General features: G+C 46.2%; 1 protein-coding gene across 2 annotated transcripts in view; it reads right to left on the reverse strand.

The window, feature by feature from the left end:
• The window catches only part of MDGA1 (MAM domain containing glycosylphosphatidylinositol anchor 1), a 155031-nt gene that overhangs the window by 57519 nt on the left and 69871 nt on the right, over positions 1 to 27641 (reverse strand). For both annotated transcript variants that reach the window (XR_012628244.1, XM_074863471.1), the window contains exons 6-8: positions 24974 to 25243; positions 24239 to 24568; positions 20664 to 20957 (exon numbers count right to left, since the gene is read on the reverse strand). Coding sequence is in view for 1 of the 2 variants with exons in the window: in XM_074863471.1 (XP_074719572.1) it covers positions 20664 to 20957; positions 24239 to 24568; positions 24974 to 25243 (894 nt within the window). In the remaining variant the exon portion in view is untranslated. The remainder of the gene's footprint in view (positions 1 to 20663; positions 20958 to 24238; positions 24569 to 24973; positions 25244 to 27641) is intronic.

Here is a 27641-nt window from a genome sequence, read left to right on the forward strand (position 1 = left end):
AAAGCTTGTTTAAATGAACCGGTTCTCTGACCCACAACAACTGGGAACTGAACAGTTCCAGTACACCTGAGATGGTGACTGTCTTGGAGCAGAGACCTCGAACATGACTCCTGCACAGACACCTTTAGGGAGCTGCAGGAAGTGATGATTTTCCAAGTGCCTCCAATACCCACAGGGAAGCAGCATCCCTGCTGACTATAAGGCAGCAGTTATCTGGCTATTCTAGCTCACTAAGCTGCTATGGTTCTCTTTGGGGAGCTAGGGTATCAACCCCAGTTTTTAGTCCAGTTCCAAAGGTGGGTCCTTGTCCAGAGGCTCCTCAAATGCCTTCCTGTATCTCCACTGAACTCCAGTGCATGCAGCTGAAGTGCTCTTTTAAGCAGCAGCCGTGTTGCTCACAGCAGGTTGCTACGCTTCAAGGAAGAGGTAAAAAACCTCTCTGCATATACAGGGCTTTGGGATCCCCTAGTAAGAAACACAGTAAACAAATATAGACAATTACTGTTTTCTCTCAGCACACAGCTTAACTCTAGAAGAGCTAGCTGGCAGGAGGAGTGCCAAAAGGGATGAAGAGGGCAGTGCATTACCGTTCTAGGCAACATTGAAAGAGCAAGGCTTCTCCAGCAACCTTGTTGAAATGCGGCTGCTGTAAAACACAAGCCAGGGCAGCCTGCCTTTGCAGCAGAATTAGCTCGTTAGGAGCAGATCAAATCAGCTGAACACAAGCAACCTACTCCAGCGTGCCAGGCACCCTAAAGCAAAGCCAGGCTGTAGGCAAGCTCCCTTGCTGTGAGCCAGAGCAGATGCTCTGCACTGAAGGGTTGCTAAGCTAGCACAGTTTTCACAACAATGAAGGGCAAGAGTGAGGGAAGTACAACAGAGAAATGTCAAGTGTCAAGGGGTATTGCTTAGTGCCTCAATAACCTCTTATTTTCTTGCTTTCACTGGAAATAACCAGGATTGAAATGCTTGTCCTGCTAGATGGGTGAGAAGTGCACTGGCTGTTGAGCTGTGGTCAAGTCTGTATTTGTTTTAAGCCTGTTTTTATTTTAGCCTTGAGGAAGGGAGACATGTACTTACTTCCTTACAAGAGCCAAAATGCTTGCAGGAGAGACCACAGTCTCTTTGCACTGTTACTGTCCTGTCCTGCTTGGGCTCGGCTCAAGAAGGGATACTCAGTGATCCCTGCAATGCTGTCTGATTGTTGCAAGTTCCCATCAAATTCAGATGCCTCCAGAAGGCAGAGATGCTTCTTTCACCAGCGATGAAGTCAGAGCATTCCAGGATGGCAGTGATGCACTATGGAAAGTTTTTCACTTGTGGGGTAAATAAAGGGAAAAAAAAAAAAAAAAAGTGAAAAAATTCTTTTTCACTTTAAAAAACGGGGATGTTGTCATGAGGCTGCTCAATCTGATATGGATGAAAGGCCACAAAAAGCTCATATTGGACTGATGCACAGAAATCAGTGACAAGCTTAAACACAAACCATTATGTGCAGAACAGGGGAACACTGAGTGAACAGACCTTGCATTAAGAGCTCAGGCAAGGATTGAGAAGGTTGAAAAATCCTAAACACCGCAGTACCACACTACTGTGCAGTACACATGCAAAGTCTGCTTTCCCACTGTAGCTTGAGAACTGTGAATAGCATATCCTTGTCAATTCCCAAATGCTGGTTCATTTTGAAGGGGCTGTCAGAGCTGAGGAGCTCACTCATAACCTGCTTTCTGACTCACAGGCAGCTCTTTCTCCCCTGTAACCACCCTGACCAGCAGCTGACAACAACCGTCTCTGTAGGTGGTCAGCTGCCCATGTTGTACCAGGTCTATGCAGCTGCCATGGCCTGCTGCACTCTCATTTTTCTACAGGGATTTACTTCCCACACTTTCTCTGCTGTGAGGAGCACTGTGGCGCAGCAATGTCCAGGCAAAAAAGAGGCACAAGCAGAAAGATGGCCAGCCTGAGGTCACACGAACCAGCAGCATCAGACAGAAGCAGCACAGGAGTCCTATATCCTGACCCACTCTTCAGTCCTTAGCTCAGGCTTCCTCCCCTGTGAAATACACCCTCTACTCTACCCTCCAGAGTCAGTCATCATTTACATTTTTATTTAAATCTAGAAAGTGCAACACGTAACACAAGTGATGAAAATAGCAAGCCTTGCTAGATTAGAGAGAGCTTTATTTTCTGCTCAGTTCTCATCCCACTCTGCTGATGACTCCCTCCAAGCTTAGCCATGCAATCACAGTGGCAACAGAAGTCCTGCTTGTAGTCTTCACCTTATCCCACCTGTGAGAGCTAATTGACCACTCACTCGCTGGATCAACATTTCAAAGGACACACAGATAACCTGGTATGAAAGACTGCACTTCATAGTTAGTTACAGTTATTAGCTGTGTTTCATTATCCAAAGTGGCTAATGACAGCAGGCAGTAATTCCCTCTCTGGAAAGCAAATCAGCACAGGCTGCTATTAGGGCCATATGAGACCTATATGACCCCATCCAGCATCCATTTAAATTCTGATAGGTACCACTCTACAGTCATACCAGATGCAGTCTTCCCTAATCTTCTCTAGGCAACCAAAGTGATCCCAGCAAAGGGTGCCTTCCTTATCCAGCCCCTGGTCCCATCATCTAGGGTAATGAAGATGTCACAGTCATCAAAGATACTGCACCCCTGCTTTCACAGCAGGTAGAAAACGCCATGGTTTCAGCTCCAGGAGAGACCAGAGCTCCCTACCCAAGCAAGTGGGAAGCTGTTTTATTGTCACAAGGCTGGGAAATCACAGCTGAGGAATTTTGTTCTCTGCAACAGCACCCACAGCCCAAGAACACACATGAGGCACCAGCAGTCTTCCATGTGGAGACAAATATCCAACTAATATTTACAAGTCCAGTCTCATTTGCTTGTTTCTGAGAGATGATATAATTGAGTAGTTAGAAGAGGGGAGATGCAGGAAGGCTTGCTCAACCTATTTCAGCTAAAAGTCAGAATCTCTTTCTTTCATCTTCTAGGCCTTTTGCTTTTGCACTTCAGTCTTCCCATGTATAAAGAGATAAAACGTGTATTTTTTGTGAAGGGCTTGAAAGCCAAGTTGCAAGTATTGTTATTTCAAACAAAACAAATTTGTTCAAGTACATTTTCCGCTAGATAAGTGGGTGCAGGGACTGGAGAAGCAGGGCTCAGAGCAGAGAAGGCTTAGTTCTGTGCTAGTTGACTGCTTTTAAAAGAAGAGAGAATGAAATGTATTCACTACCAGCTTTGCTGCTTTCCTCTTCTCTGAACTTTCCAAGCCAATTAGCTCAACCAGTCTTCACCTTGTTTTAATAAAGAGGGATTTACTAAAGGATTTCCTCTTCTGCATGATGAGCTGTGCTGATTAATACATGAGACCCCCTAGCTCACTTTACACAGTGCTTTGAAGAAAGTCCATCCTGGGTCGGAATTTCCAGACCTTCTGCCTCACAGATATGCCTCCTCAAAAAAGATCTGTCCTAGATATGCTGGAACTCTACTCAGACTCACTGCCCAATTAATTCATGCTAACAAAACACTACAAAGACAAGTATTCTCCTGCAGTGTAAAGCCACCTCATTCCCATGCCTCACTTACCTTAAGTGCCTGATTTCAAAACAGTACACTCCCCTAATTGAAAAAGATAAGTGGGAAAAGAGATGGTGTATGTACAGAAGACACATACACATTTGTATGTGAAATGCATGCTGATAATCCTCCTCCCACACACATACCACCCAATTAGCAAAGTTATGCACAAGAGAAATAAAGAGGGCAAGAGAGTAGGCATTTCAGAGCTAATACCTTCAATTACTGCCAGACCAATGTCATAACCCAAATCTAGATTATTTTTTTGTCACAGACTAACATGAAGATATTGTCTCTAACTTATGGCCAGTTTTGCTAGTTATAGCATGGTGAAGCAGGATAACAGCTAGGGTGGATCTGGGATTCTCCTGCCCACCTACAAAAGGAGAGCCCTCCCATGTGTAGCATTATCAGACCACCAACTCTCTGCTCAGGTTCTGCCTCTGTCTTCTAGAAGATAACAAGATGTCAGCTCATACCCATGCATCTGTTACTACATACTTCTGTTTAACAAATTGGGCTAGCAGTGACATGCTGCTCCCAATAGCATATAAATAGTTTAGATCCAAACATTCACTAACAGTCAGCCAATGATACTCTTTCCCCAAAAGCATCCTATATGCATTAACTTTTGGCAGAGAACCAGTTATCTTACTACTCAATAATTCATAGGTGAGCTACTCAGCTGGGTAGTTCTGGGAATAAAGCAACTCATTGCCAGTGCAAACTAAGGAAAAGAAAAAAAAAATCAACCCACAAAAAAAGAACAAAATGAGATTCTTCTTTCAAAACAGAGAATCCACATCTTTCCTCTTTCTTCAGAGTTTATCACTAGTTTTTATTTCCATCTAATCCAATTCCCTTGCTGCAGTTTAAGTCTACTGCAAGTCCTCCCCATAGGTGTGGTTTTATGTCCTAGTAATCAGCTCTGTCCTATCCCCAGTAGCCCCCAAACTCAACAAATACTAGGAGGAGAGAATTCTTAGTTCTCTTCTAAAGTCCTTGACAAGATGATGTTTTGTATGTGTGTATGTGTATGTATATCTCTATCTTTACAATTCCCTTTTCTCTCTCTGCTCTTCAGGTGGCAGAGGCACAACTTTAGTTCCAATTCAGATTTTGTTTTCTCTGGGCAGTAACACTGTCCTAGAGTTTTAAATGCCAGAGGAATCACACGCAAAAAGTCCGGCAAAGGAGAAATAAAAGAGAAACCTGAATCTGCAGTTCTGACTCTCCTCCTGTGCCTGGCAGAAACAAGCAGGGCACAGGGACCTATAATGGGGCAGAGATCAACAAGTACCGTTTGCAACCTTGTGAGCAGAAACAGAGCTGCTTGGCCCATTACAGCAGATGCATTCCCTGTGCTTCCATCCACAGTGTAAAGAAAGGAAAATAGAGGGAAAACAGACGATCTGTGATGTTCTTTGTCCTAGAAGAGGCCCTCCACATTCCTGAGGAGGAACAACTGCGAAAGGACAGATTATCCCCCCAGGTTTGACAACAAATATGGAGCTAGCTGAAACAAGACTTTAAAGCCCAAATTTATTCCATCTAAATTCAGGCTCTTCATTGAGGCACCCAAGTTAGGAATGTCACCTCCCTCCAAAGCCACTGAGATGGACATCTCCAGAGGACCATTTGGATGGTAGGAATCCCTAGCTGGCATTACATCCCTCCCTCCTGTGCCTGCACAGAAAGCTTAAGGTGATCCCAGCCCTCACATCTCTGCTAGGTGGGATGAATGCAGACCAACGTAAATGCTTGTGCAACACCTGCACAGAAGGGGCCAGTTAAAATCACCATGAACTTTCAGTGCCTTGTTTAATGAGTTCATCGGTAAGCTGAGTCATAACACGCATCTGAAACTGGGACAGAATGTCCTGCTCTTGGACGGGAGACACCTCCTGTGTTTGAACTGCTTCATGCCACAACGGAGCTACCCTAGGAAGGAAAACAGACACCAGCCTGCACTTCCCCATAGCAAATATAGTGATAAATCTTTGGACTCCAGGCAGCATCCAATTAGTGTCACTGCTAGGGCTCATGTTCAGAGTATGCAGCTGCCACCTACAAGGAACTGACTGAATTTCCCCTAGTCTCCTGTGGAGGATCTCACTCACAACCAGAGGAGCTACCAGGCAGAGGTGACTGCTGACTCCAAGCAGCAATCCAGTAGCAACAGGCTCCTATTCAGTCACCAGCTGCCTGAGCAATTCAATTGCCTCCATATGTTTAGACCCTTTTAATAAAAGAACTGAAAGAGCAGGGAGGTTGCAGGGCAAAGTGCCTCTGAGAACTGCAATCCTGTCAAAATGGGGAAGAGTCCCTGCTTTGGAAATGCACTGATTGTCAGGGCCATAGGCAGTCAGAGTCTTCTTCTCACAGCTGGGCTACAGCATTACCTCACCTTCTGTTTTCAGTTTGAAAGCTAAATTGGGAGCACTAGATGATCCCTCCACAGCTGCTTTCCAAACAGGCAACCAAAGCAAGAGGCAAGCACAGCCAAATACAAAAATGTCGATTAAAAAAATCAGACCTGCTTTAATAATGGGATCAGAGCTGGAAAGGTGAGAGACCCAAGCCAGAAAGAGCCTGGTAGGGGAAGGAGGGGCATCCAAGGCAATTAAGATAATCAAGTATTAACCAGCACTCCTTACTCTGTTTACTTTCAATTCTTTGTCTGTACTAGCAAGCAAAAAGGATGCATGGGGCAAAGCCAGACCAGGAAGAGCTAATATAGTGGTTCTCCACTTATCTACAGAGTAGAAAGAGGACAAGCTTCCCCATACAAACCAGGCTCTTCCTCAACCTCTTCTTAAGGCCTAGTAGGGAATTTGGACCAAGGAGGAAGAATTCAGCACAGAGCAACATCCAGTTCTCCATCACTCTATCCACTGCCTCAGAGTTCTGCTGCCAGTCGTTTAATATCCTGCTCCGCTAACTGTCATCATTACCCCATTTTTCCATCCTTCACCCTTGATTGATCTTGATTCATCCAAGGAAGATGACGACAATGAAAACGTAACTGTTCAGAAAGAGGCTGGAAGGATGCTCAAACTAAAAGATTTATAGCAAACGTTCAGTCTCATAGATGAAGCAGCTGAGGTCAACAGATATTGAAGCAGTTTTTCCCATAAGAATTAATGTAACAAGGCGGGTGGTGCATACAGGAACTTAAGAAATGCATGCAGTTTAAAAACACAGGATCAGTATATGTGGCATAGAGAAAGGAGAGGCAAGAACATTTTTTACTGTAAGCATTTTTGCTGTCACTCTCTGGATGGTTACCTCTTCATCATTGTCATCATCATCTTCAGATGAATCAAGGTAGATCAAATCAATCATGGGTGAAGGATGGAAAAATGAGGATAGGTTCAGGCAGTTCATGAGATGAAATGGCTGAGGTCTTTCAGAATAGTGACTGGCTTGAAAAAGCTAGCTGCCAAATAGCCACAATCTGTGCCATCTCAAAGTCCTGTCTTCCCCCTCCATCCTTCACACTGTTACCTGTATGCATTTAAAATATGTGAATTTTACAAGTGCCTGTGTCCAACTCCTCCTCTATTAATTAATTATGAAAAAAACGCTCTATCTGTCATAGGTTTTCATTAATGTATCTTCAGTGGATTACTGCTTACAGAGAATCACCTCCCTACCCCTTATTCCCCAAACTCCTAATGGCCTATGGAGACAGCAGAGGATTTGGCAGTCCCATTTCTTCAGGCCTGGATGATATCACTCATCTCAGAGAAGGGCATGGACTCGAGCCATGGAGGAATTTCTCCCCCATTGGGAACCTCATGTCTTCTCTCTCCATTGCCACCGTGTTTCCAGAGAAGCAGCAGCACACCGGCCTCATTGCTGAAGCAGATGCAGCCGTGCAGCTCTTGTCTTTCCCTGTATTAGGAAGAGCACTGTCACTTCTGACAGCCACAGGTGTTGTGGGCTCCCAGAAATCACTTTCTGGGGCTTGGAGCCTCCTCTGCAGCAGAGGGCACAGGAAGGAGGCCAGTGACAGAACTGGCAATCATTCAAGGACAGCAGCCTGCTCCCCTGACCTTCCCATCTGGCTATCAGCTCTGTCCCATCTCCTCTGGACTTGGACCAGGAGGGGGAAATTTATTAACAGTCCCACTCACTGGATAAATCTGCTCTGACATTCGATTTTCCAGGCTGCTTCTGAGGCTGACCTCAAACCGGGCCAGCATTACAGGAACCATTTGGAGGAGCAGTACCCCTGTAATGTGGGCACATGCCTGTCTCACAGAGACACTTTTTCATGTTGACTGAGTAAGACTTCAGCTGCAGCAAAGGTGATATGCAGGACAAGTTTGGAAGTACACACTCCACTTCTCCTGATGCCTGGATTTTAGTCCAACAGATAAATGCCCGAAGCTGGTCCCATAAAGTTTCTGTTCACATTCCTGACTCTTCTGGGGCAGAAAAAGTAAGGCTGTTACCTCCCTCATTCTTAGCCATTGCATGAAGATCAGGAAGTGGACCCTGGCCTGACTCAATCCATCAGCAATTATCAGCCCAAGGGGCGCTGGTAGCACACACTGTAATGTGGCATCCTGCTCCTGCCAGTCTCTCCGTGATAGATAATAACACCGCCCAGAATCAGATACCCCAGGTGAAAAGGACATTTTAAACAAGTTTCAGCAATGTTTGCTGAGACCTCCCACTGTGGTGGGAAAGGAGAAGATATAATTCTGAGTACAGCTCTGGAAAGAACCTCTGTGGACTTAAATCTGGGAATATTTGTGGGTAAATCTGTGATAAAATTCAGAGATGATGGAAGACAGACTTCTCTATGTCCTGTTTGTAAGACTCAAGCTGGATCGGTGTACCCTGATCTGAATTGATCAGTGCAAAAATGGCATAATAACAGTCTAATAACAGATCATAAAAATTTTAAAAATGCTATAGAAGGTAGGAAAAGATGGGGGAAAACTTCATCTAGCAAGGTCTTTGAGGGGAAGTTTGTGATAGCATCCTGTAAACACCAGAGGAGATAAAATTATTCTGTACTCTCCATGCATGTATTGCCTATGGGAGTACAAACATGAACCAATTGGGTCAATGTAAGCAGAGGAGACCTCAAAACAAGCAGCAGTAAACCTTTTTATTCCTCATTGAGTCCAGAAAAAAAACCTCATGGAAGATGAATGTGGGATGCAACTTTACAAGTTACAAAATGAATGACGATTAATATAGTTTTATGGGTCCTTGGCAGACAAACTGGGTAGTGTTTGAGAAAGCAACAAGAAAAGCAACTATCTTGTCATAACATCCTCAGGCATTGGAAGGATTCTGGCTTGCTTCCACATGACAGACTAATTGAAGATGTAATACTATTCAAATGCAGCCCACGTTAAGCAGATTAAAAACACATTACCTGAAAGAGCTCAAAAAGAAATTTTAAATGGGTGCACGCACCACTGAGATCTCTCTAGTGAGAGGGAAGACCTTCTCTACGAAGGCCTTACTAGTGAGATCTCATATGAACCTCTTAATCTGATGCTATTTCACATCTTTATCAAGGTCGATGATCCAGCCAGCAGGTTGGCATAGCTAAAGCATATCAGTGATAAAGTCCCCCATTCAGGCTGTGTAGCCAACATCACACACAACCATCTTTGGTGTCTGAATGACCTTACATCCATTTGTAGCTGGGGTGACTGGGCGCAGACTTTGGCATAGCTCTGAGATGTGGCTTGCTCTTTGCTTCCTTCCCTCCCACACAAAGGCAGCATCCTTAAGTGCCTATGTCAGGATAAGATACCAACATCTGTAGAGGACAAAATATGCAGCAGTAAACAATATACTAGAGAGATACCTCACACAGAACAACTTGGTTTGCTTGATGGAATGGGCTTATGGTAACTGCATTCAATTTATCTTGGATAATGTAAAGGTCTAGAAAGAAAACTGTTGAGGAAAGACTGCATCACTCTTGCTAGGAAAGAGATAACTCCAAGAGGAACCCGAGTCGATGTAACACAGTGAACATCAGCTTTCAGCTTGACTCTGTAGTCCAAAGATGCCCAAATTCTTGGATGATTAAGCCAAAGCTTACTAAATATATTGTGAGATGGGCATCACCTCTGCATCTACATCAGTGAGATTGTTTTTGAAATTCTGTTTAATACGGGTGACCACGCTGCCAGAATGATGTTGAAAAAAAATGTAAGAGGGCTATAAAAATGAATCAAGGGCTGGAAAACATGCCTTGTGGTGAATGGCTAAAGAGACTCTTTCTGGATTGCATACTGGAAAAAGACTAAGAGATTACTCGTTCTGGTGTCTGAGACTACACAAGGAAGAGACTGCTGATAACAAATAGCTCTTTATGCAAGAAGACAAAGGCATAAACAGAGCTTGTAGTTGGAAACTGAAATGAGACAGGCTTAGATTAAGTCACATGACAACTGAACTATGAGAATAAAAAAAAATGCTGGAACAACTTACTGAGGCATACACTGAATTCTCTGTCACTTCAGTCTGTGAGTAGATGCTGAAAATGTACAAATAATCCAAGTTTAGATCCACAAAGGTAAACTCACCTTGCTCCTCAGCTCCACTAGTAAAAGAGAATATGCTTGGCATATAAGTAACTCTCCTGTCTAGACAAAGAGCACAAAATTGTTAGAAAGAGATCCAAAGAGCTTTTACTTTCTCATATTGATCAGGATGATGGAGTCCCAGGATTTTGGGTAGGCGGACTGGAGCACATAAGCTTCCCCACATGGTTTAAAAAAAACCCACACCACAAAGTCCAACCATTTTTCCTCCTGTAGGAACCTGTAGGTAGTTTTATTTGCATCTTTTCATTTATACATGTGAGTTGGTTCCTAGAAAGCTAATCAGAATGAAAACCTGACCATTTCCATGCATAAACTTGGACTTTTGTAAGGCCTCATTACAAGTCCAAAGGGAAGAGAAAAATCCCCAAGCCACAAAACCTACTTGGAGTGTTGCTCTGTTATCCTCTGACCCAGCCAATGTCCACCATCTTCTCATCCCTTTGGATCCATTATTCTCTTTCCAGCAAACTACCTTAGATGGAGGGCTGCTCCCTTTCCCTCAAGCCCCAGTTCCCCATTTTACAGCATACCAGAATGTTGGATAAAGGGTCTGTATTATGCATAAGCTATGAACTGCTCAGAAAATCCCAGCAGACCCAGCACTATTAAGCTGATCTATATTGCATTAAGTTATTAGCTACTGTATTCTAGCGTATGATTAGGACAGTAAAATATCTCTTTGCAATCAGCACTTGGTAAGGAAAATCCCTGTTCAGTGCAAATGCCACTTTTATTTATTGTTCCCTTGACCTCAATCACAGCCACTGTCGGGAACCTCTGTTAGTTTTGGCACTCCAAACAATTCCTCTCATCAAATGCTTGGCTGAGCTGAGCCTAGTGATGTAGCATATTTGTGACAGATGGAATTTACAGCACTTGTTTCATAGATGTGAGAGAAGGTCACAACAGATCAAGAGCCTACAAAGGGTCATCTGGAATGACCTTCAGTTGCCATTCTTTCTTTAGCCAGCAGGGATTTATCCCAGGTGTTTCTTCGCCACAGAAATGGAGCCATTTTCTGTCTTTTCTACATCCCATTCATGCCCTTGCAGCTTGGCAAACAAGCAAACAGTCTCAGAAGTCAGCTTCCTCCCAGTCAACAGTAATGAAAAATTTCCATGGTTTCCTGAGATCACACACGACCGTAGAAACCAGGACTTCAAAATCATACAAAATGCAACAGGTCTGCATACAACTAGGAAATTTAAGCATGTCTGTCAATTCCTGGGACCAATGATGGTGTTTCAGGTTCATCAAAGAAAACCAAGTGTTTTTACCTCAAGTCCTGGAGGCCAATTAAATTCGAATCAGCAGCAAAAGCTGAGACAAGATAGGAGTGTGTGCACACACATGCTTATTTTTGTTTGCAATAGAGAAGCAAAGAGGAATGGAAATCAGGATCTATATGAAGTGAAATAGGGTTAGAGGGATGCATGTTGGAAATGCGATCTCCACTCATTGAGAAAACAGTTTCCTGGATTCAAGGAAAAACCAGTTTCTTTCTCAGAGACTGGCCCAAGTGGAAAAGCACAAACTAGTAACTGAACAGTTGTTTTCCCACAGACAGCTCCAAAAGGCCCCTATGCCCTTCCTAAAAACTGAACCCTCAGCCTCCCAGTACAGTGTCCCAGCACAGAACTGGCAGCAGAAAGACCTGCTGGGATGTAGAGAACCTGAGCACCTCTGAAATTTAATTCACATTCAAACCATTTCCCTATATGAGTGAATGTAATTGGTGCTGTTTCAGAGCCTGGAGTCAGGATGGTCACAACCCACCAGGATGCTCAGTTTCCTACTAGGGCTTCTGTTCATATCAGAAGTGACTCTGGGTCTTCCCTGCGTAAGTCCCCTCCTCAAAAGTGGTATCACTATTCTGTGCATTGCCTCCACATGCCTGCCACAGTCCTCCAGTGGGACAGGAGAAAATAGCTCTGCTCTAGTACCAGGGTGCAGGGAATAGGTGAGGAATAGCAAGGGAGCCTACTCCTGCACCCTTATAGGTGCTGCTTGTCATGGTTTATGGCCCAAAAATCATGGGAGAAAAGCAAAGACACAAGCACAATAACATGGCACCACATCGTGCTCTCTGGGAAAGAGGCCAGGGGAAAAGAGCCTCTGCTCCCCTGGCACAGGTCCTGTGTCAGGTCTGATGTCCTATGCTCCCCTGAAGGTGTGGACAGCTGTTTTCGCTTCTCTGTGCCTCAGGCTCTTGTGCAGAGGCTAAGAGTTATCATGAGAGAATTAATTGCTCTTTTGTCTGCTTGGTGTCTTCCTGGTTCCCCTAGTGAGTTCTGTTCTGTGGCATCTCTCTCCCCACAGCTGGGCACTCAACATGCTCGTGTCCTGGTCACTGAGAGGCAGAATTTGATAGAGACAGGGCATTCCCTCCTTTCCTGTCCTGTGACCCCAGCCTTAAAATATGAGAGCTTACAGCAGTTTTCTAACTCCCTCCATCGCCCCATGGCTTCTGATGCCAGTGTTACCGCATATAGCACATGCCTTCCCAAATCTACAGTGTCAGCTGCAGTGCTCTCTTTTGCTAGACCATACATACAAACCTTCCCACTCTCTTAGCTCTCCTATCACCAGTGTTTTCTCTTTCAAATATACCCACTACACACAAGCATGTACCATCTTCTCCTCTTCCTAACACATTCCCCACAAACTCAGATCCCAGTCCTGTCCATCACCTCTGTCAGAGAATATCCCGCTGCCCCCTGCTCCCGGATCCACAGCTCTGCTTTGGCCCAGTTCTCACATCCCCTGGACACGCACTGGTGTTGTGCAGACCAAGAGAGAAAGTTTGGCAACAGCTGTTGTGCCAAGCTCATCTTCTCTAACCTGCTGACTGAAGGTAAGTGCATGGCAGAAGTACTCACCATGTATGTTAGAGAGAAACCCATGTCACATCCCCATGCAAACAGAAGCAGAGCCAGGATAACTTCTCCCTCCAGCCAGGTTGTCTCAGTGCAGTTTGGAGGTCTTTGATACAGGTGGTTTCACCTACAGCCTAAACCCAGACAACAACAACAGGGCTCAAAACCAAAGTGGTTTCTTCAGAACAGCAGGATGGGAAGCACTGGGAAAGTGTCTGACAGTACTTTGGGAGCAGTATGCTCCTGTGGCTTAAAGACAAGGACGTGTTTGGGCAAGATCCAAATATGCACAGCACAAAGTGATTGAGAGGACTCTGGAGTTGGTTTTTCATCCCAAAAAGGTGATATATAGCTAGGTCCTACAGGGAAAATAGCTGCCATGGCAGGAAAACCTTAAAAGAAGTGTCTGAATAAGAACAGTACGAGACGTGGTGTTCAGCCCTGAAAGGGCCACGGCAGGTGAGCAATTGTCCAGAGACAACCAAGACTGTCTGCCATCCACTGTGTCTGTACAGCTCTTGTCTCTTCTTTCCACAAAACTGTGTAGCTTGGACGTCTCTCTCTCTCTTGATAAAATTCAGTTGCTCCTCCTGCAGAATCTGGCCAAAAAGTGGGATAATGGCAGCTTATGGAAAGTGTATTTGTTTCTCCCAACAATATCCGAGAAATGGATTAGCTGATTTAAACCAGTTCTCTTCTGAACAAACAAATTCATCTCTCTAGGCGAGGAGCTCTCACACAAGCTTTTATTCAGCCTATCATTACAACCGCAGAGGTGTTTAGAGATGAGCAATGAGCTGCACAAAGGCTGAACAGCAGTGCAGTCAGGCTGCAGTCTCACGTAGCAGACCCAGGTCCCCTCTTTAAGGAGGGCTCCCACCTTTCTGATGCACGTATTTGGGTATCATCCTCTCCTGTTTCACAGTCATTTACCCAGGGCACAGCAAGGAGGCCTCCTGGTACTTTGCATCTGACATGTGGTGCCACAGATTGAACACGCCAGCTTTGCAAAATCTGCTCCCCAGGCTCCACTGCCTCAGTGAATTCTCCCTGCCATCTGGGCCTTTTGCTTTATGTCTCAAGTCTCCTATATCTCCTGGCCACCACAGCATGCAGACATGCTCCGTCAGACCAATTTCAGTCAAAGAGGTAAATCAGAAAAGCTCTCAGGGTGCAAGGGAGACTTCCCAAGAAAATCTCTGTGAGTGGTAGCACATGGGAACCTTCCCCACAAGGCAGCAAGCAGAGAAGAGACCAGGGTCCTGCAGAGCAAGGCTGAACTGCTACACACTAAGGGGAAAAATTCAGGCCAGCCAAATTTCATACAACCGCTTTATCCTATGAAAGACATTTTCCTTCAAAGCTGCATACACCTAATGCTACAAAAAAGCAGCACTGGGAGTCCTGGGGCTTTGTTCCACAAACATAAAGGTGGTCACAAAAAAGGTTTTAGCTAAGCATCCTTAGCCTGTCAGATTACCTGCCCCTCAATGCCACGAGGCTGGCAGGAGGGTAGGGCCAACAAGTCCTAGACAAACAGGAGCCATCCTCTTTTCAGCTACATTTGGTATAACACCTCTTAAGACCCAATCTGAAACTGATGCAAGTGCTGTCACAGCCTTTGTCTGCCAGGCCCAATAGATGGTAATTGTTAAAACAAATCTGAGGCCAGCTAAGCCTCTGTGGTTGTTACTGTGCTCTGAACCGTGGCCATTTAGGTTTACAGCCACGCAGAGTAAAACTGATTCCTCCTTCAGCCTGTCCTTAGACTGACAACTCTAATTAGTTGTTAGCAGCCCAGGCATGGGGAAGCAGAGTGAACACCGTATCACTGAGGACAGGGCTATGTGCACAAACACAAGCTCTAAGCAACTTAATCCCAGACACAATAGTACAAGTGGAAAGTGTGTTGACTATCAGGAACAAAACTCTCTGCTCTTAACGAGGGAAGCAGGGGGTTTCTGTGTATTGATAGAAACACAGAAATAACATGTATACTTTCAGTTTAGTTACACAAACCTCTGAACAACAAATTAGGGGATAAACAGGGAGGATTGCCATCAAAGTGGAACCTAACAACCAGGTCAGGCTTTGTTCAGGCTGGTGGTTCGAGGTCATGCCCACGACTACAAATGATTTTCTTCTTTTTGCTAGTGAAGGTCTCCAGGTCTGCAAACACTGAACTTGCAGAAGGCACTGTTTTCCTGTGGCTTTGAATACAGACACACCTTCGCCAGAACATCAGTTCATTCTTAAGCTTCTGGTAGTCTAAAACGAACCAGAACATCCCAGAGCTCTGGTTGGTAAGAGAGCCTGAGGTTTCCCTCTCTTGGGAGCAAGACCTGTAGCATGTAGAACAGCAATACTGAAGCATGAATGGAAGGGCAGGAAAGTCACAGCCACTGGAAGGGTAGAAAAATCACCTTCTGCCCCCAGGTTAGCTCCTGAACTATGCTCCTCAACTTGGAGGAGGGTGTCAGCATGAACTTCACTGATGAAAATAATAATAATAATAAAAAAAATTATAACAGTCACTATTAATAAATACACTCAGAATGAAACCAGTCAAGTCTAAAATTCTTAGCAGATGGTTCAATACTCTAGCTCACATGACCAAGCAGCAAGACAGATAAGCCAGCTCAGTCACAGGTATGGGTCAGCTCTGGCCACAGACAGTCTCATTTCTCTTAGACTCCCTTCACATAGGCAGGGAGAGCTGCAGGGAGCTCTCAGGAGCCAAAAGCCCAGTCCTAGCCACTTTACAGAAACATCTCCATGCCAAGAGCATGTCTCAAGAGTGCTTTTAACGGAGAAGTTAATATCCAAGCTTATGTTTCAGAGGGGGCAGGGCACCAGCAAAGAGCACTGACATTGAGCTATGGCTTCAACAGTTGATCGAAACAGTTTAATGCATTTCCATTTCCAGTTGCGTGGATCCAGCAATGCTTCTTACTTATTTACAGTATCACCCCCTCCTCTCCTCCCTGCTCTTCTGTTTGCTACATAGATAACAGGGGAAATTGATGCTGACTACTGCCCACCTGATGTACAGCATTGCCGATGGGTTCAGCAGGATTTTAAAGAGGAATGAGTCAACAACGTGTGACCAGGAATAACATTTGCCAGTGTGTGAGCTTGAATAGGAAAACATATCTGTGCCCACCTGAACATTAGTTAAAGTGACAAGGGCAACAGATGCCCCAGCGGGACGTATTCTGACTGCCTTCCAGGTCAGGGCAGAGCCAGACCTGCTGGTCACCAGCCCTATGGCAATGCCTATGTCTAGGACTATGCAATGGCTCCTGAAGTCCTGTTAACCATGTAACTGCCCCTCCAAAAAGAACGTCAGTCTACTTTCCTGCTTACACCTAATATTCATTATGCTTTGAAGATAAAGCAAAATAATCCACCTGCTGCTTAATAGGGCAAAACTCTACCTAAGGGCAATAAGTGTAATCCTTTGGAGATCAATCCCAGATGACTGTGGATTATTATTTTGGATCCAGAAGGGGCCAAATTCACAAGCCATGTTATTCCAGGGAAGGAGACACTCAGGTTAATTCCTTTTCTAGTCTTTCTTCCTGCCAACAGCTCCCCTGCTGTGTGGTCCCAAGATGAGAAACAGGATCATCTTTCAGACTTGACTATCTAAAACAAGGTCAGCTCCATGTAAACATCTCCTCTTCCTTCTTCCCTTCTTTCTCTGGGCACTTAGATACAGCAAGACTTCTGCTAAAGACAAAAATGGCACCAACAAAAGTCTGCTTATCCAATGATCAGAATTTGGTGAACTAATTAACATCTCTCAAGAAAGATGGGTGCTCTGCTACCAGGCTTTGGTGGTTATCCAAAGAGGGAGAACCCATTCAGGTGATTGAGCAAGGGCCTGAGACAACAAGTAGTGAGTGCTGTGAGGGAGGATGAGCCTATCTATGGGAAAGTACTGGAGTAGATGTATCAAGGATCAGGTGTGATAAGACATGCAGGCTTGATCTGGACTTTGACTAAGGTGTCCAAGAGTTTATGACATGCTGTTCAAGACTGACAAAGTATCAAAACTGACACAATATCATTTAAGCAGGATAATGTTCTAGGATTGCAATTTACACCACACTGTTCTATGAGGCTCTAACAGAGTAAATGTAATATTCAGCATGAAAAGACAGTCATCTCAAAGGCCAGTTATAGCACCAGCTAGAGTTTAGAGCCACTACTAATCTTTGTAATTAATGGAAATGCTATTTTGACCAGGCTCTTAGGATACATGGCTAATATATTCTTTGCCATTTGTTATTATGTACTTGCTAAATTTGTATCTAGGTAGCATCCTCTCCACCGACCTACACATACACACTTTCTTTCCTCCTTCCATACATACTGGCTCAAATGACACTTTGTATTCCAAAAACCAGAGTGCTGCACATTTTCAAGCCCAGTGTGTGTTTTACAGCCTTACAATATCTCATCTACACAGGGTGACCCAGCCCTGATTTTAAACCCAACTCTGCAGAGGATTCATTTTCCTGCTGGGATTTTCTTGAGAGAGTACCTGGTCCTGAAAAAAGCCTTGACAACAGCATCAGCAATAGCACTGATATTATTAACAGCAGCGCTCTGCCCTTCCATTACTATTTTTATTTCAAGATTTCAAAGTGCTCTGTTTATTGTGCCCCACAAATCCTTGAAGAGATGGGTCAGTTTTATTCCTGTTTTGAAGATATGGAAAAAGATGATAAGACACTGCCACTCGAAGTGGCAGCCAGATTCTAAGTTCTGACAAGCCCGATCTGTCGCTGTAACCAGTATACAACATTTCTTCATCCTAACCGCAGAGCTATAAGGCTGCAAGGACTTTCATGAACTTATTAATCTTCCAAAGCTCTACAGTTCTGACCAAGATGTCCAGGGAACAGACCATCCAGCCTGTCAGAGAGCTGATGATAGACAATTACATCTCATAAGATAAAAGGAGAACAATTTCTGCTTGCAAAATACAAAAAATATTTGGGTTTCTTTTTTTGACAGCTGACTTGTTTTTGTCTTCTTATTCTCTTTCCACTACTGCAGTGCAGTTGGCAAAGCCTATTTCTTGGGCTAGTTTGTTACAATAGAGCACTATATGCATGAGGGTGAGGGGAGAAAAAGAAAAGAAAAGAGAAACACAGAAACAGGTTCTGACATCTAATCAGATCTGCCGTATTGATTTTGCAACTTTAGCTTTGGAGAAAATCAGAGAAACAACCACATTATCACCCAGAATTCGCTCTTCCCTTGAGTGAGCCAGTTCAAAAGGAGCTCACGCCAACACATAAACAGGCACACCTGCATACACACACACGTGCATGCGTGCCCATGTGGATCCACACCCTACCTAAGCAGCTCTCCGTTGGGATGCACAGGCTGGGGGAGGCGGGGGAAGCGCTCATCACAGAGGCTGCAGGAGCCACACGATCCCCATTTCTGACAAGATGAGAATTCCGGAGCAAGCCACTGGTCTAATGAGCTACCCACGCTGGAGAGCAGCGTTTCAATTAACCACTGTGGCCATGGCACCCACCTCCTTCCAGCTGCGATTCTTGCCCTACTTTCTTGGTTTGCAGTTTGTTTTTCCTGCTGATGGAAGGAGCAAATTGACAGCCCTGAAACCAAAGCTGCCTGCTCAGGCACAGAACAGGCAGTGCCACCATAAGGCCCTTCCACAGTTTCCAGGCAGGAGGAGACAGCTCAGGTGTACAAATGCTCAGTTCTGTCTACCCTTACTTGAAGTTGGGTGCTTACTGATGAAGGGATGAGGGCTGTTTGGGTGGGCTGCTGCATGGACCATGCCACTATTACTTGGGCGAGATCACAATAAAGTATTGCTTGGCCTTGGGAAGAGCTATAGGAAGAGTATGTTGAGTTGTTCTTTACACAGAAGTTCATTACATCTTTGCCTTCTTGGGGGTCACATCAAAGGCTCTGCCCCAGAACCAGCTTGCTTGTGTGGGGAGTCATGCCCTCTCCCTCCAGCCCAAGATTCAGGGCTGTGATCACCCTCCAGACCACCCAGTAAACTCGACTTCAGCTCAGCACTGCTGCTCCCTCAGTGAGGACCGCACAGCTATCAAACACCAACACCAAGCTGGGAATACCAGCAGATCTGATGGTTCTTTGCTCCAGAGTGAGATTTTGTTGCATCTCCCATCAATCACCCTCTCTGCCGTGTCCTGCCATGCCCCATATGCCTGACCCAGCCTGCCTTCCAAAACAGCTTAAACCAAGATGCACATTTCCACCTTGCTTAGGGGAAGCTTCTCCACACATATTTACCTGCATGGAAATCTGCATACATTCCCCTGTCCCCATCCTGTAATCTAATTCCTGCCATGCTCCTAAATGGACAGAGAGAATTTTAGAAGGGGATCTTTGAATACTCAAAGTACTTGCAGGATTTTGCACACCTCTGTTATTGCTGTGCTCCCAGCAGCTCCTGTCTGTGAGTCTGGTTGGCTTCAGCAAGGTTATCCACTCTGGTCTCACTTCTCTACTTCCCAGGGAGCAAGCCTGGGAGGAGTGTGGCAGCATGGCTAATGAGGGCTGCTGTGCTTTGCATGGAGGCTCGTCAGTCACAGTCCAGAGGCAGCACGCCCGGGTGCAAATTAACCTGCTCTCTATACATCCCACACCTGCCAGAGCTGTGCTGCTCAGAGGGCTCTGCAAGAGTTCATCAATTGCACTATCCCAATGAGATGAGGTCTGCAGGGAGGGCTACTCCTGCAGTTACAGCTCCTTCCAGACCAAGGCATTTTATCCAGCTGCCTTCTCCTGGTCTGATTCAAAGTCTTGAAAGAGAAAGCACAGACCCCCACTTGTCAAAACACAACAGCATGGGAGCTGAGCATGCACTGAGAAACCACTGCAGGGAAAGGGCGGAGACAGTCACCCAACATGGACACCAGCAGCATCCCTCCCTCTACGTTCTCCTTTGTGCACAGATATCACCTTCAAGTGGAGCTGGGAGCATCACCCATCACTAAAATCACTCAATACACCACATGCTAAGAATCAGTTTTCTGTTACTCACAGCTTTATTGCATGGAAACCACTTGGGAGTACGCAGTCCCTATTAGGGTCTGTCTAGCATTGCTTTTCAGGCAGAATGGTTCAGGCATGTCCAGAAATGAAAGCTGGGGTAACTAAGTTGAAGAAACAGTTGTGGGCTGGAAATGGTCTAATTAACATTCATTTGCTACATTTTGAGTGCTTGACTTCACAAACTTACTAACATACCCTAAACATATTTTGCACATATGTAATGCACACAAACACACACTTGGTGTTGTTCTGCACTCATCTGCTGATAGGGAAATAGAAAGCACTGTATACAAAACACACACAACATCTCCCCCTTCCACTTGCAACACTCTGGCCATACAGTATCCTGTCCTTAGTCTTGTGTAGCCAAGGCCAATTAAATATAAACTGTTCAAAGGTCCCCAGACAAGAGAGATGTGTCTGCTCAACCCAGTAGGAAAGGTCAACCCTGCTTAGCCCACAGGCTTCTGCGTACACAGGCATTCAGACAGGCACTCCAGTACTGCATAGTTTATACTCACACTGCACGTTGAGCTGCACCAGGGCTTCCCGGGGTCTGATGTTAAAGCCATTGTACCTGGCTGTCTGACACTTATAGGTCCCGCTCATTTCTCGGCTCACACTCTCCAGGCGCAGCTTCCCATCATAAGTTTCCATTGTCATTGTCCCTGAGGGCATGGTGGTTTCCTTATCTACCCGGGACCAGATGATGGGTGGCTTGGGCTTCCCACGAACCTCACACTGCAGCTCAGCCCGGGAGCCCTCCCGGACAGTGATTGTGGACTGACCCTTAGGGACGCTGATGGTTGGTGGCACTAGAAGGGAGACAAGAAGGGAATTGTTTTACAGTGAGTTTCCAGCAAGCAAGGAATAGTCTTGAGATGCTTGTGTTCAAGTCACACCAACAGCCCTGAACTCCCAAGGTTTCCACTTGACACAGTGCAACCCCTATAGGAGCACACTGCCCATGTAAGTCATCCTACAGGGTCTGGAGCTGCAGAGCATCAAGGAAGATCCAACAACATATCCCAATGCCAACAGCAAGTACTATCTGTATTGGGACGTTCTCCCATCTCCCACCCCTCTGGTTGCAAAATTCTGTCCAGCAGCACGGCTAGCACAGAGGAACCCAAAGGCAAAAGCCTCTTTGATCCATTTCTCCACTTCTGGCCAGTGAATTTCTCAAACGGAACTGCAGTCTTTTGGCCAACAAATAGAAGTCGTAACTGCCAAGGTATTTAGTTCCCTTATACAGGTCAGACTGAAACTAAGACTTATAGTATTAGTGCTTGTAGATTGCATTTCCAGCCTTATCAGACATCCAGGATCCCGGTTCACTCCTAAATCACAGCAAGGAGGCAGCTCTGCTAAGTGCCTTTGCTTACTTTACATTGAGATTCACAGTGCACTAGTTATCTTTGGGTCACTTGAGCAAGAGACGGGTCCCAGAAAGATCACTTCTGGCAATCTTTCCAGGCCAGGCTGGGAACAGCTCACCCAGCATAACTTCTGTCAAGCCAGGGCTAGAGCTGGAGGCACAGTAATGCCCAAGGAATATCCAGCTATCAACTGACAAAACTTTGCTGATAAACAAAAGAAATCCAACGACTACAGCTAAAGGGTGCAGAGGATTGGTAGGAAGAGGTTTGTTGTTCACATCCCCAACTCCACCAAGAACCAAGGAAGGGGAAGTTTGTGCTAAACCCCATGGAATATTGACATTTTATTTGTATTAGGCTTCAGAGTTAACAGTTCAACTGAGGTAAATAGGGCTGTAATCATCTTCTGAAAGCTCCTCTTTCAGCTCTTCCTGCAGACAGTGGCAACACTTGGATTGACACTTCCATAACTGTAAGGGCCACGTACTTTGTTTCCATTTAAATCAAAGTTTAGAACTACAGAGGCTGTAACAAGCTGGTCTGACAAATGTTAGCTCAATTCAACTCCAGCAAAGGAGAGTGTGCTACAGTAATTGCACACGTTACAGCCCACAGCTGCTTTCCAAGCAAATTTAGGATGGCTGCAGACCAGTTTCCCTCTGCAGTGACCTTCCTATGCAACAGGGAGGCCACGTTTTCAATTTGCAGGTCTCCTGTGGGCTAGGGAATCTCATCACACCCTGTCCCGCACAGCGTGAAAAGACGACAGCACTCTCAGTGCCCAGCACTGCCAGCAGCTGCTCACCCAGCGAGAGGCAATCTTCTCCATGGGGAAAAGCTGTAAATTGCATTTGAAGATTTTTTTTTAATTAAAGCTATCTCCTCAGAGCTGCTCAGTGGTGGCAGCCACCTCGGTGAGCTCAGGCTTCGCTCAGCAGGGAAACATGGAGCCACCACTGCCACCCTCCTGCTCTAATCCTGCAGTCTGGGGAAAACCCGCTGGGTTTTTATGCGGGAACCACATGTCAGAGGTGGCTTGTGTCTGTTTGTGGAGATGCCACATGCTGGACAGCCTCAGCTGCTGCATGATGGGCTGCTCCAGTGGGGATGGCCATTTTCATTCCCTGGGTCATAAAGCAGTCCCCATGGCCCAGGTTGCCAAAGAGAGGCATCAAAATGCCCCAGGCTGCCCTCCTGTCCTTCCCCATCAGCAGCATCCACATGAGCACGTGGGGCTCGCCCTCCACCAGCTGGGCCACAGCATGGGGCAACCTGCCACTGCAGACACCTCCTCTGAGGCAGCAGCCGGCTGGCACCTGGACCAACACCTGCAGCTACAGACACTGCACAGCTTTTTGGTGGGATTATCCAGGGTCTCCCAGCCCTTTGCCGCTTCTTACCCTTGCAGTTTTAAACACAAATGCACTCTGCCATCTAGTGATCTTGGGCAAAAAGCATTGCTCCTGGCGGCAGCAGCCACACAAGGTCGGGAGAGCCAGCTTTGCATCAGGATTGGGGGGTTCCCCAGGTTTTATTCCCTGCTGGCACAATGGGGATGGTGTTTGCTGGCACAGAGAGCGCCCTATTTGCCAGGGGTGCCAGCAGGAGGGAAGCACCACCCTTTGGTGTTTAGTAGGTCCATGGCACGGTCACATCTTGGTCTCCAGGCTGCTAATGAGCACTGGGCACAGTCCCATTGGGAACAGGCTGGCCCCAGCATTTCTGCTGGGAGACAGGGGCTTCCTAAACCAACAAAAGCAGTCACAGCACCTTCTGCTGGGGGGCTGAAGTGAGCAATGTCCAGAATCAAGAGTGGGATCAGCCTGACCAATGGATCCAGCACAACCAGGGACCGAGAAGAAACTTTACATGAAGGTTCAGGGCAAAATCTTTAGGCAGCTGGCCCCCTCAGGAGTCCTCACCAGATCACTAGCCTAATGCTGCTTTGTGCCATACCCTCAAGGTCCTGGAAAGGCAGCAAGATGACACGGATGTAATGGAGAGCAGAGCTGGACCCACCACTTCCCCAGAAACAAAAAGACAGCCATGAAATCCTGCATTTCAGTCCCCAAGGTGACGGACAAGCACACTTACGGATTAGTCCTGTCCTCACCAAGCCATGGAGTGAAGCTTTGACCCTGATTTTATAGGGGGGAGGCATTTATAACACTTGGACTCCTACTGAGAGTGACCAAGACAGACTACAATTGTAATCCAGTAAACATTAAAGCTCTTCACATAAATTGCTATGGCAGATGATACCAGTCTCCCAGCCACAGCTCTGTAAAAAGGGACACTCTTCATAAGCAATGTCAAAGAGAGGAAAGAGCAGCTTTCTCTTTTACTTCCTTCTAAGCAAAGGGACATTTGAAATTTGGTGAAATAACATCCCCTCTTTCTTTCTTCACAATTTGGAGGCTTCTTTAAATAATCATACCCTAAACCTGTCTGTAGCTTTGACTGGACTGCACTTTGGACTTTTCATAGGGAGAAAACATAAAGGAAGATCTGCTCAGTGCACAACAAATCCAGCAGAGAATCTTTAACTATTACCCATCTCCAGTCTCAGCCAAATGCTTGCCTGAGGATGTGACACCTTTTCCCACTAGGATTCAAGACACCCATGTGAAGTTCTTCAAAGAAGCCAGAGGGATGGGGGGACAGCTAGTGATGCCAACCACTCTCTTGGGGTCCCCAGCTGCCACAGAGAGGCTCACCTGTTTCTGAGGAGATGTTCACCTCTACACTGAGGTCAGGAATGGGTGCGCCCTGGAAGGTAGCCACACACAGGTAGGTGCCGTAATCACTGAACCTCAGGTCAATAATCTCCAAGCTGCAGGTCACAGGTGGGAGCTCAGGGTCATTCCTGGTGATGAGCAACCGGTCTGAGAACCTGGCTGGTTTCCCATTCTTGTACCAGGAATAGACAACCTTCTCCTGGGGGACAGCATCCACGTGGCAAGAGAGCTTCAAGTCCTGCCCTAACTGGATGGTCTCACTCTCTTTGATCACATCAGGGGTGATTTGGAACGTGGCATTCTTCATGGCTGGGACAAACACAAGTGCAAAACTGGTTAGGGACAGCAAAGTGTCTTGCATGGGACAGGACAACACGCTCCTCTTTGCTCCTCAGGAAAGCAACACCTCCATGCAAAACATGGCTCAAGACCTCCCCCAGTTACGCTCCCATAATAGATCCCCAGGGCCTCGTATCTGGCAGCCTGTGATCATTCTCTAGTCCAGGACAGTGCTACAGTCCGGGATGAGGCTGCAAGCAGTGCTAGCACAGCTGCTGGTCTGGGAACAAAAAAACTTGCACAGCAGCTTTTCCAGAATACTAATCTCTGCTAAGTATCATATTTGCCCTCAGCTGTACAAGAACATCCAGGAGAAACGCAAATCTAGCCCCTCCACCCTGAAAACCCATGCTCTGAAATAAAAGAGCAACTTACACCGCACCAGCAGGTTCACTGTCTTCTTTGCTGGGTTTCCCACGTTGTTGATGGCCGTGCAATTGTAGTAGCCTGAGTCCTCCACGTGGATCCTCCAGATAGTGAGGTTGCCTCCTTGCACAAGGCTGTTGGGAGGCATTGGGCTAGGAGAGTGAGACCAAACCACCTCTGGCTGTGGGTCACCTCCCGTCAGAGAGCACTGCATAGTGATGTTGTCACCAGGGTTGACCACCAGTGTCTCATTGACAGACAGCTTCAGAGCAGGTGGTGCTGGAAGAGTACAAACAGGAGCTTGAAAAAGACCCACCCACTTGACTGTGCACAGCTTCATACTTCCTAGGATTTGTTCTTGAAGATGGCTAGTCTGAGTAGGGAGAACTGGAGGGATCCATGAATTCATTACAAATACAAGGTGTTTGTGAACCTAAAGTATTATCATTACCATGTCTTTGACTTAGAGCACCCTGCTCTGTTATTGTTAGGAAACACTGCAGGCAGGACCTCACACTGCACCAGAATGGAGGTCACATCTGAAACACTCCACCACTGGTGCTTAGGATTGTGGCACAAGCTAGGTATAATATTTTAGCAGTGTTTAGTGCAGGTTCTTTAGGCTTAGGACTCAGGTCAGAAAAGCTTGATGAACCTCCTTTGCACAGGTAGGAGTGGCAACCAGACAAAATTCAGCAGCAGAAAACCCAAGGCTAGAGGCTTCTTGACTCCTGATGCAAACAACTGCAGCAAGGCAGAAGGGCAATGGAAAGCTGCTGTGGCTCCGCATTACTTACTTGCACTGCACACAGCCCACTCCCCTGCAGACCCCACAGTGCCTTCTGTTCTCCCTGGATGGAACTCCCCTGACTCTAGGGAGGCCCTGCAGAAGCATCACTGGAGAAAAGGCTCAACTGGTAGCTCCTACTAGAGCACCTGTATCTCCTTTGCTGCAACACTATTGTATGATTCACAGTTACTCTGCTTTATGCCTTGGTTAGAAACAGCACACTGGACTGAGCTCTGAGAAAGAAAGGGAAAAAAAAAAGGCAGGAGAACAAGAGATGTATTGTCATAAGGCATGGGAAACTGCAACCATGGATTGAGCTTAGCATCTCAGGACCTGATCCAAAGCATGCTGGGAAGCTCACTGGGATGTCAGTGTTTGCTGGATGGTTCTCATAATCCCAAGGGAAGGTCAGGAAGAACACCAGGTGCATGCCCAGTCACAGCCTACTCCTTCTGCCTGACCACCAGAGCTCTCCACTCGGATGGTGAGGTGAAGGACAAAGGACAGGCTGAGAGGAGCCTGTTTGAATCCAACAGCTGTTTGTGTTTGAGGACAGTTGGGATTAAACCACTTGTTCCATAAAGAGATGCCACCCCAAGAAGGGGCTTTGGGAAGGTCTACCATTAAGAAAGGACCTCAGCTATCCCATGATATGCCTCTCCATCTCTCACACCCAACTAGATGTCTTTGAGAGGCAAAATCTTTGACAGGCAGCTGACCCTTGCAGCTCAGAGGACCAGGACCTGTCTGCACCATAACAGACCATGAACAGCAGCTCTGCACCTGCTCTTAACCTCCTTCACCTCCACAGGTGTCAAATACACTTCTCTATAGATGTGGGGGCTATAGACCAAGTCACAGGGATTGTCTTTCATGCATAGCTGAACAACTGGGACTGATCCAAAATGTCTAGACAACCTCTCCTTTGAATACCGTAGTACCTGTTTTGGTTTATTTTATTTCTGTACTTTTTTCACTACATCCTCCCTCCAAGAACTGATTCAAAAAACTTCCCTTTGTATTCTTTATCTCATCCCATGAAAATCCTTTTAAAAGCCCTTGTCAGCACCATCACTAGCTCCATCCAGACAGAGCTGAGAAAGTAGCAGTCCCCAGCACAAAGGCGGGGAGTATGTTTTAAGTAACAGCCATAATAATGCAGAATAAGACATTGTTCCATATTCATGAAGCCTGATTTAACAGCATCATTATTTCTGCCTCTTCCCTCCCTGGACCCTGCGTTAATGAGCTGTGCTGGATTTGTGTTGGATCTCTGAATTACAGCCCATACAAACAAGGCGAGGAGGGCTGCTCTCTCCTCAGCACCAGTGCTGTAATTTAGCAGTGCAACTACTGCCATGCTGGGATATTACTTTGGTGCACTGAATCAAATATCCTCTCTCTGGCCACAGCGCCTGTTGTTTGTGCCAGAGGTGGCCTAAGGAGGAAGGTGGCTCCTCTGCCACCTGCACTGTTCATTTTGAGGCCAGTGGTTGGAGTCCTTGAATTTCATGAGGCCGCAACCTGCACTCAGAGCCTCTGACAGGTGTCTCTGCTGGAGTCTTGGAAACAGTGTGCAAGGGTTAATGTGCACTAATTGCCAAAGGAAGGATTTGTATGTCCTCTCCAAGCTCCAGGTGGTTTCACAAGACACTATGAAGCCCAGGAACACAATAGCTCAACTCACCATGGTCAGGCAGGACACATTTCTGCCACTTACAGGCTGTCAGCTGAGTGTAGCTGACATCAAATAGCTGTTCCTGCCCTCTGACATTGAACCGGTCTCAGGTTCACATGGCGCGGCCAAACTGACAGATGCACCATCTTGCCTGGGAATCTCCACCCATCCCTGTCAGAGCCAGAGAAAGGCTGAGACCAGCTTATGTC

Source organism: Strix uralensis, chromosome 3 (genome assembly GCF_047716275.1).
Source record: "Strix uralensis isolate ZFMK-TIS-50842 chromosome 3, bStrUra1, whole genome shotgun sequence".
Classification (NCBI taxonomy): Eukaryota; Metazoa; Chordata; class Aves; order Strigiformes; family Strigidae; genus Strix; species Strix uralensis.